At 44.6% G+C, this 10,841-nt stretch overlaps 1 protein-coding gene and 1 gene segment (V, D, J or C); both read right to left on the bottom strand.

Moving 5' to 3' along the window:
• Positions 1–10,841, bottom strand: part of LOC107159025 (immunoglobulin lambda-1 light chain-like) — a 738,922-nt gene that overhangs the window by 331,843 nt on the left and 396,238 nt on the right. For 2 of the 39 annotated variants that reach the window (XM_048785805.1, XM_048785804.1), the window contains exon 4: positions 7,369–7,377. The exons of 36 other annotated variants lie outside the window; for them this stretch is intronic. In XM_048785805.1, the coding sequence (XP_048641762.1) occupies positions 7,369–7,377 (9 nt within the window). Of the gene's footprint in view, positions 1–7,368; positions 7,381–10,841 lie in introns of all 39 variants that reach the window. One more of the 39 variants, XM_048785799.1, reaches the window with a different exon arrangement.
• Positions 1–10,841, bottom strand: part of LOC107159024 — a 587,419-nt gene that overhangs the window by 326,216 nt on the left and 250,362 nt on the right.

The following is a 10,841-nucleotide window of genomic DNA, read 5'->3' as shown; positions in this document are numbered from 1 at the left end:
CTTTGAACTGCTTACAGAACTTGCCTGGACTATGTATCACTTGTATGTATTGTGATCTATCTGTTGATGCAGCGAATTATGGTAGTGCTGGCGTATCTTTGCTGAAGTGTCACCAGTGATGCAATTTTTCCTAGGAGCCATCAATTGGCTTGGTGTTGTGGCATTTCTGTATCTTCCTCCCTTCTACTAGTGATGGTCTAATTTTGGGGGCCAACAGAGGTGAGGCAAAGGACCTCACCCCCCCACTGGTGCATAGGCCTATCCACAAGTATGGCTATATGCTGGACTGGTAGTCAGTGACGGGTATAATCCAATTGCAGTGGTATCAACCTAAGACAGGAGGCTGACGCCTAAAGGTCAGTTCATCCAATGACGGGTAAGAACCATATTTTGAATTGGAGAAACCTAACAGGCACGGTCCCTAGGCACATTGCTTGTTGCTTAATTAAACAGAAGGGGGGAGATGCTAAGAGCCACAGCCAAGTAATATGATGCATGGCATTTTTGGTTGAAAGGTGATGCCAGCAAGCCATTGAGATGATATGATTATGTTAAGATTTGCATTCATATGGATATTGGACTCCTGCTGTTCACCTCCGCCTGATACGGGACATCGATTGGCAATCTTCCCGGGAGCTTACAGGGCATTGGAGGTAGTTTCAAAAAATAAAGTTTGTTCCTGCTTGAGTGGCTCGTGATTTTGTGCCCAGCCAGACTGCGGCATGTTTGGTCAGCTTGCATACTTCAGAATTATTACAGTAATTCTACTTCATCATTCTAAATGTTAATATTTTGTCCTTTAAAGAGAAGAGTCAGCTGCTGGCAATGTACTTGTTGTTAGTCTATTTGGAGGGCTGGTGATCTCCACACCTTGGGTGATGATGGTGCCATTTCTTTTCCAGTCCATGGTCACAGCATCTAAATAGAAGTCATTGATCAGACACACCAGTGTGGCCTTCTTGGTCTGTAGTTCCTCAGAGGGTGGGAACACAGTAATTGTGGGGGTAGCTTTGGGCTGGCCTGCAGGGTGTGGGAGACATATGAGGTCAGAGGCCTCAGATCACTTTTTGTTGGTCTCTTCCTGGACAAAGGTCAGAACATAGGTATAGGTAACTTATCTGATGAGATAATTTCCAGTGTCTGTTAGAGAATCATGTTCCCCTTTGTCTTCAACCTCTGGCACAGATTCTGTATCCTCATTAACAACACCTCCCCACACCTCCCCAGTATTGTCTGGGACAAGCCTGAAGCCTCAATCTTCTTCTGGAAATCTCCCTCTCTCTCTCTATCTACTGCCAGGTCCCTCTCTAGATCTTTCCTGCAGGTTTCCATTTATCATGTTTTTAGGTTCTCCTCCATGTCTTGCTCACATATTCCCCTGGCACCATAATTGCAGCCTTTGGCCACAGGACCCCTCTGGGCTGCCTAGGTGAGCTGGAGGTGATAGTCCTTGGGTCTTCACCACAAGCAGTCTGGTAAATTGAGGGTTTCCATGGCATTGGGATTTAGTCTGGGGCTGTGACTTTTAAAGTGTCACAATTTTATCTGAAGTTCATGGGGGAATATGTCAGTCCTGGGACATCTCCTGTCCTGACAGTTCTCTGTAAACCTGTGCCTATCAGGATGCCTTCTCTGGGCACATTCTGTTGGGCCTCTCCTCCAGATGTAAGATAGGGAGTGGCCACATTTAGTTTTGTGAGTCCTTAATCCTGCCCTATCCAAGGCATCATAACTATAGTGGGGCAGCAGGAGAAGGGACCCAACAACTGGATCTACCTTTCCATCCTTGTCTCCTTTCTCTTTACTACTCCAAGTGCATCACTCCATCACTCCAAGTCCCCAGTCTAAGTCTCTTCTCAGTGTGTTGAAGCAGCCCATATCTGGGATCATGGAAGATAGACCCAGGAAGTCAGAGCACTTCCCATTCCACTTTGTACATCACATAGCCCTAGAGTTTTAGCCCCAGACATTTGTGTGTCTCAGGACCCTGTGGTCCAGCAAATGGTGGTGGTGGTGAAGGGAACGGGGGTATTCCAAAGTTCAAAGAAGAATAACTCCATTGGAGTGTTCCTTGGGCCAGAGGGAGTTCCCAGAAGAGTACAGGAAATTTTCATTTCTATCCTGCCTGGGAAAGTGACAAAGAATAGGGGACTGAGTAGAGAAGATGAGTAACCAGTTGAGGAGGGGCAAAGATTATAGATTCCTACACAGCTTGAAACCCCAGCTCCAGAAAGCCTAGAAAGGAGAGAACAATCTATCTAATTTAGCCTTGGACCCCAAAGGGGAGGGGAAGGGGAAAACTCATTGAGGACAGTCACCTTGGTCCTCTGCCAAAAAACAGCACAATGTGACACAGATCTGTACATGAACCCCTTTTTGCACCATGTCCCAGACTCCCTGCAGCTGAAAAAGAGGCCCAGGGTTCAGCTTCCTTTCTCAGAGGCTGTTCAGATCATGGGTGGCTGAGATTTGGTTGCTTTTGCTTGACCTGGAACATCACCTCTTTAGAGGCTGTAGAATATGACCATCCTGGGTCATGTTGAGAGTTGGAGAGATTTCTTTCTTTTCTTATTTTTAATTACATGTATATATTTTTCTTATGTTATGAAAACATGAAAGTGTAGAAATCTGTCAAAAATTAATGGTAATTACATGAGGTGATGGGATTTTGGATAAATTTCTCTTCATCTTTATATTTTTTTATAATTCCAAAAACAATATGAAAGCCTTAAAATTACTGATTAGATGATGATCATTATATACACATATACATACATACATACATACATACATATGTTTGCAGACATTTGACAATTCAAATACATTCATGTTTTTCAATGTTTATTGTTCTTTTCTAAATCTTCAGACAATACTCAAACTTATGTCCCAGGAATATTCTGGACAAACACCCATCATGTAATATTCTAATAATAATATTCTAATAATATAATGTTCTAATAACAATATAAATCATTATTGATGATTCTAATTAAAGGGGGATGTATGGTAGCAATTTTAAAGATGTAACCACAAGATAATATTAAAAAATGATTATTTCTGCTATTTTTGATTTCTGAGTGTGAAATCCATGTTCCCAACTAATGGAAACCTGAGAAGAAGCTAGGTGGCCTGGGTGGGCTGGTGTTGGAGGAAGAGGAAGATAAGGAGAAAGAGTAGTAGGGGAGTAACCTATTTCCTATATAGAAATTATAGAGCTGGAAACTGTGCAAATGGGAGTTATGAGAAGGGTCCTGTATGTGTCCACATCCTCAGCCATAAGGTACTGACAGTAATGTGAGTGGGAATGAGAATTTGAAGGTTTAGAGAGAATCATGTTTCCTATCAAGGTCCCAGATCATGCTGCAGGTTCCTGAGCTCTATTGGCTTTGCCCTTGGTTAGGCTATAGTAAAGGTGCATTATTTATTTCTTGTTTCTATGGATCAGCCCCACCTTGAAGGACAGTATGCTTCTTCAGAATTAGAATGGCCCATGGATAGTTCCTGGGTGGTTGTTGGCAGATTTCCCTTGCTACAGTAGGGTTTATTCCAAGAGCTCTAAGTATGGGGATCTCCGTTTTCTCTTTGACCTCCTTTAGAGCTTACACATGCACCTGTGCACATACTTGTTTCAACATGTCCTTTGTTCACACATAAAGCAGTCAGCCTCTGTTCAACACCAGGGCCTCAATGCACTTTCTTGTGCTGGCCCATTAACCTGTGGAGCTCACACCTGGACACATACCTGGCACCTTGGAATCCCTAAAGTGTCCTCCTCAACAAACACCTCCCTAGTCCTCCAAGGTACCCTGCTGCTCCTTGAGCATAGCCCTTCCCAAGCTTTCTCCTGTCATCTGTGTCACTCTTGGAATGGACAGAAATTCATACCTTTCCCCAATGTTAATGGCCTACCACAGTGACCCATAGTCTGGGACTCAAGGATACTTGATGATATTTTTTCATTATACCAGGGGAATTTACTACCTCTCCTGCCACCTGGACTCTTCCTTATCCTCTCAGAGAGATGCTCAAAATGATAATGTGTATATAAAGGCGTAAGCTTGTTATATGCATTTTGTGTGGAAACGTGTGTTTGTTCAAGGGGACATATGTTTATGTGTTTGTGGTTATACAATAGCTGGGAGCCTACAACAAGGTGTTAAGGTGCATCAGCTTGTACACAAGCACATAGAAGTATCCCAGAATCTGGTTACTGACTTTGAACACACTAGTGTCGTGACCCCTCGCCGGCAAGGGAAAACACGACACAGGATTCTTCTTTCAGCAGTTTATTCAGGCCTTGAGTCATGTATCATCTTTTAGCGCCCGCCCCCGACACACCCAAGCACAGCTTAATAAAGCCCCCCGCATCCCAATCCCAAGCCGCCACGTGGATCTCTCTCATAGGGTGATAAGGGATTGCGCGCCAACTCTCCATAAAAGGAGTTGTTTATCACAGGCCACAGTGGAAGCCGGCGCCATCTTCTAATGGCGGCCACGGTCTATAAGAATGGCTTACCACACACTAGACCTACTGACAACCTTTCAGCACATATGGTATGTCCATTAGAATCAATACTGATCCCTGTCTTTCAGGGGACTTGAATATAGTTGGGAAAGCTAGGGACATATGTAGACCAAGGATACCACGTGGGGAGTGTAGGATGAATCACCAGGGTTCATGGACTGAGTATCCTATTAAGAAGTGCTATGGGGCAGGAAGTGGGCAGTGCTGTGGGGCCCAGGGAAGTATCCCCAGGGAGGTAGGAGCAGGTTAAACATGGAAGGAAGATCAAGTGGCTCTAGGCTGCAAGGTCAGGAATTTACAGTCAGGGGAAGGGAGACAAAGAATTTATGGCCTCAGTGATGGGGGCTTAGACCTAAGATTGAAGGACATTTGAAGATGAGTGATGTTCAGCTTGTTTCAGGGAATGGAGTTCACACATTCTCCTGGAGTCCTCAAGGATCAAAGGAGAGCTTGCTCCCAGGACTGGGGAGGTGAAAAATTCCACACAAGTACAGGAAGCACACTGTGGATAGGAGAAAATATGCAGGCTGTGTTCCTGCTGAGGGTCATTCCTTTGCTGTAGAAAATTTTGTGGAGTTTGAGAGCAAAAGAAACTGCAAGGAAAATATCAGGGGTATTTCCTCCCATTTTGTCTCTAGGTCCAAGGATTGTGTACACCCAAAGGGATGGTAAAAGTGAATATGGGAAGTGTGTAAACGAAAATAAGCAAGACCATGTTTTCTGATTGAAAAGGAGGATATTTATTGAGGGTTTGCTAGGTAGAGGCATAAGGGTTGGGTTGGTAGGGGTAGAAGGAGAGATCCTTCCTTGGGCTTTTAAGCTCCAGGGTGAAGTAGGATCTGGGACCTGGGAACACTGTGCAGGGGACACATTCTTCTCCATGGTGTTCCCTTCATGAGTGACCTGGCAGGTGTATGAATTATGAGATTTCCACTCATCTGACAACAGAGTCAGGTAGCTGCTGGCCATGTACTTGTTGGTCTGTTTGAAGGGCTGGGTGGTACCATCTCTCTTCCAGGCCACGGTCAAGGCACCTGGGCAGAAGTCATTGTTCAGACACATCAGTGTGGCCTTGTTGTTCTGGAGCTCCTCAGTACAGTAGGAACAGAGTGAGTGAGGGCCCAGCCTTGGGCTGACCTGCAAGATGGACCAGGCAAAAAGGGATCAGTGTTCTGTTGTCCACCCTGGAGCCTCAGTGTGTGAGGAGGGTCTTGTTCAGGGACTCTGGGTTGGAGCATGCATGATGAAGCTGGTGGGTTGGGGAATTCCTCAAACTATTCTGCATGTTCCTATGCTATAAACTATCCAGGGCACCTGTGTATCACCTTACTGGGAACCTCCTAGACCATAGTCTTTCACACAGATATGTCACCCTTGTCTTCCTGCCCTGCCTCTTGTGACATCCTTTCTGGTCTATTATTAGTCTCTGTCTATCCTCTGAGCTCTTCAGGACTCCAGTGTATTCCATTATGGGCCAGTTCTGACCTGATTCCTTGTCAAAAAGGCCCCCCTCCTTTTGCAGAGTCAGACCAGAATTTCTTGTTTACAGGTCATATCTAGGTTTCCTGCACTGGGACCTGTTAATATGTAAATTCAGGAGCCTGTGCTTCTGCAGAATGTTCCCTGTGGAGACCCACCTCCACCACTATCATCTCCAATCACTCTTCTCCTGGCAATCTGTTATTCAGAGCTTTCTCTTCTTTCCTTCCTCCTGTTTCCTGAAACACAATATGTCTTTGGGCTCTGTCCCTGGCAGTATTGAGGGCTTGTGGTTCCTTTCTACCTCTTACCCCTATCCCTGGCAGTACTGAGGGCTTGTGGTTCCTTTCTACTTCTTACCCTTATCCTGATCTTTGATTCTGAGTTTACAGTCCAGGATGCCTGGGCTGAGTTATGACATGTTTTCCCCACTCTTAGTCCTTAGTGTCCTATGTCTTATTAAATTCATAATTTGTCAGTCTCTCAATGCCTTCCCCTTATATAAGGCCTCATGGTAATCATCTCACAAAATAATTGGAAAGAAAAGTGACCAACAAGGGAGAACAGATCAGAAGACTTCTTATGGATCAGCATGCCAAGACAGGCACACAGACAATGGAATCTTAAGAGGTCATCCAGTGCAGTTCCATGCCTTTGGAGTCAAGAGTTTGAATGGGTGCCTATGAACCACTGAGACAATCATGAGGGTCTGAACAGAAAGGGAAGAGTTCAGTGTCCCAGAACCAAGATCCAGGAAGAATGGTTGTCCCAGGACAAAGACAGGGCACATGCACAAAAAAGAACAAAGAAGCAGAAAACTGTCCCAAAACTTAGGGGAGCAGAGAAAGGGGAAAGTCAATAACCTAGGAGGGTCACATTGGTCCCTCTGCCGAACACCCAACACTATGACACAGACTTGTGCAAAAACCCTTTTCTGCCTTACCCTTACCCTCCCCCAAGCTGCATCCATTCTGGTGGCAGTCACTGATGAACTGGGCAACCAGCATGAAGGGAAGTTACCCTTGATGAAAGATGACCAGTATATGATGTCCTTCTCTGGAGCTACCATCCTGGGAAAAGACCTCACCAAAATGTCAACTCTACCAATATGTCATCTTCTCCATGGAAGAAACACTTTTTGGGAAAGGAGAAAACAGAAATCCTCAGAGACAACTCTGTGAGGTCATATGCTGTGTGGCAACCTGGGAAAATACCAGCTCCTGTTAGCATCTGCCTGGCATGGAGCAACCAGAGGGATGTGTGGAGTATGGCCGATGATTACAGGTCAAGAACACATGCAGAAAGCACCATTTCAACACTCATTTCAGCTTCCTACACACAGAGGAACGACCACAGATAACAACAGCACTATTCTCAGAACTAAGTAAATACATGTATGAAGGATTTTGTGAGTTCCTGGTTGTCTTTTGATATTAAGATGCCATTGGTAATTTCTGCTTAGATTGGATAATCATATTTTAGCTATGTCTCTTCTTTCCAGAAGTGAAATATTTGCAGATAAAAAGACAAGATGTCTGGTGTTTATGATGAGACCATTAGGGTCATTATCCTGTTTTCTTTTGGTGTTGAAAATTCTCATCATAAAAACCCATTTTTAGAATGAGATTAGTCTTAGGGTAATGATTTGGGATGGGGTGGATCCTGCCACCATATCTACTGAGGCCACTGATCTGTGACTGAATGGTCTCAACTTCTATATCCATTATTTGAAGTCATTTAAGTGCTGAAGCATATTAAAGCTGTGGTTTGGGATCTAAGGCCATTGCAAATGATGTAAGAGATAAGAAAAAATGAGATATAGCAAGATTTCTGATTCACAATGGGATATTTTATTGAGCAGTCAGTGGGTTCAAAGAGAAGGATTCAGTAGGAAGACTAGGAAATAGAGAGGTTCCTCACCAGGATCCTTCACTTCCAGGATCATGAGGGTGGGGTGAGGGACAAAAAGTTAAGAACATCCTTAAAGGGACACACTCTTATCCATGGTGTTTCCTTCAGGTGTGACCTGGCAGCTAAAGATTTTGTGAGATTTCCATTTGTCAGGTGTGATGGTCAGGTAGCTTCTGGCCATGTATGTGTTGTTGCCCTGTTTAGAAAGCTGGGTGGTCTCCACTCTCTCAGTGACTGTGCTACTATCTGTGTTCTAGACCACAGTCACAGCACTGGGTAGAAGTCATTGATCAGACACACAGTGTGGCCTTATTGGTCTGTAGCTCCTCAGAGGAGGGTAGAAACATAATGACCAAGGGGGAAGCCTTGGGCTGACTTGAGTGGATAAAGCAGTGGTGTGTTTACCAGAGGACAGCCCAAGTGTTGGGGATGCCCCCAAAGTTTCTGCAATCATTTTACATTGTGGTTTTCTTATCCATTCAGGGACTCTCCTTCCCTTTTCTTTCCTTTCTTTGCCCCCAGGAGAGAAGAAAGCCCTCTCACTTCCCCGAAGCTCTTTCCAAGTTACCTCTCCAAGAGAGTCTGAATCCCTTACCTTTGTAGCCTTAGTGTAACAGTTGTCACCAGGGTAGGTTATGGTCCCTCTTCCCTGAAGTCCCAGTTGGAATCTGGCCCTGACTTCCTGAGCCCCCACCACAGTCCAGATTTCCACCTCATGTTATCCTTCTAGTGCCCAGAACTTCCTTTGTGACAATGATGGGTGTTCCTGGTCCATTCATCATGTAAGGATGGTTCTGATGCTTGTGGGGTAGACTTGAGGCTGTACTCAGTTCACAGGGTTCCTGAAACCTCCTGTCCTCTTCAACATCAGGTTCTGCTTCAGCCTGGTCCTCTCAGCTCTTTTGGCAAAAGATTGTGTCCTACCCAGACAAGTGGGGGCTTCCTGAAGCCTACCATCTCCTCATTAGAAGACCCTTTGCCTCTGCTATCTTCTTTGTCCCTGCCCCAGACTATGGGGCATAGAAGCACTCACTCACCTTCACAGCCTCTGATGATACTTGAATTCACTCAGATGCAAAGGAGTTCTGTAAGCCTTCCATTTGCTTTCTCATTCATAATCTCCTGAATTTAACATGCCCTTTGAGAAATGCAGGAGTCTGATGCATAAATAAGCAAGATCCCAAGCCCCAGGGTTAAGGGGCTCCAGGACAGAGGAGTCTTTGCTTCTTTCTGAGGACCACCTTGGGAGGGCTAGACTCTGGTCACCTTGCCTAGTTTGATCTGGCTCTGAATCCCTCTGCCCTCTTGACTCATGAGAGGATCAGTTGCAACATAGAATGACCAAGATCTGTTTTCTGTTGGTGTCTATTTGTGGTAACCTCTTGAGTGCCCAGAGGCTAGGGTCCAAACTCCAGTCTTGTCCATGGGTGTTCTGTGAAGCCTTCCAAAACTGGATGAACATCCAACCCTCAGCCTGGATTCTGGGGGCATGTGAACTCCCACTAAGGCCTAGTGCCCCCAAATTAGACCTTGACCCTAGTACCCACTTGGTCATCAGCCCCAGAGGAGGGAAATGGACCCCTAAAATATTCTAAAAATTCTAAAATAGACAAGGAAGGATGGACATTTCAGGAGGATAGAAAGGCTATAATGATTTTTTGTTCCAATTTTGTTTCACTCTGTTTAAGTTTTGTTTGGTGTTATCTTCTTGGGTTGTATTATAGTTATAGTAGAAATATTCAAGTAAAAGAGAAGGTCTCTCAAGCAAGTCAGACGGAGAAAGAAAGTTAGAGCAGAAAAAGCCATCAGGGGGAAAGTTACAACAGGAGACTGCTACTAACACATTTCTATCACCAGAGAGCGTAAGTGTCCAACTAACAAGGGCACCTCCATATGCTGGGAGGCCCCAAACCCCCGCAGTTGATAGTTGGGATACTGAGACAGGATCTCAAATATTAACATGCCCTGTATTTGAGGCAGGAGGGCAGCGAATTCACAATGCTTTAAATTTCAAAACAGTGAAGCAGCTAAAAGAGGCTGTAACAACCTATGGTCCTCAAGCACCATTCACTGTAAGCATGGTCGAATCCATTAACAACTTGAACATGACACCAGCAGATTGGGCTAATATGTGTAAAGCTGTGCTAAATGGAGGACAATACCTGTTATGAAAGGTTGCCAATGAGGAATTTTGCAAGGAGACGGCTAGGCAAAATGCAGCAGCTGGTTATCCTCAGAGAAATCTAGATATGTTGTTAGAAAAGGGACCTTGTGAAGATCAGCAGCAACAAATTGCATATGATCCTGGCGTATACGCACAAATTGCTTCAGATGCGGTTAGGGCATGGAAGATTTTACAAGGACATGGAGGTTTACAAGGTCAATTATCTAAGGTAATACAAGGAGCTAATGAATCTTACGCTGAATTTGTAGATAGGCTTATTCAAACAGCTACCAGAGTTTGGGGAATACAGAACAAGCAATGGCATTAATAAAACAACTGGATTATGAGCAAGCAAATCGTTGGTGCAGAGAAGTCATTAGACCATGGAAACATGAAGATTCAAACACTTATATTAAATTATGTAGAGATATTGATGAACAAGAGCAAGTCGTGGCAGCTGCAGTAAAACAGGATTTAGAATAAGGGAAAGTCGTGGCAGCTGCAGTAAAACAGGCAGCTGCAGTAAAACAGGCTTTAGATGCCAGGCCAAGAACATGCTACAATTGTGAACAAACAGGACATTTTAAAAGGAATTGCCCCATTGGAGGAGGGTTTAACAAAACTAGGTATCAAAGGAGTAGAATACCAGGTATTTGCCCACGATGCCGTAGAGGGAGACATTGGGCTAATGAATGCCGTTCTCAAACCACCATAGAGGGTACTCCATTATCAAAAAACGAACAAGGACCAGGTGTTTATCCA

The sequence above is a fragment of the Marmota marmota genome, unplaced genomic scaffold, assembly GCF_001458135.2.
Source record: "Marmota marmota marmota unplaced genomic scaffold, marMar, whole genome shotgun sequence".
Classification (NCBI taxonomy): Eukaryota; Metazoa; Chordata; class Mammalia; order Rodentia; family Sciuridae; genus Marmota; species Marmota marmota.
Note: the sequence above shows the minus strand (reverse complement) of the source record. Positions and strands in the feature narration are given on the sequence as shown.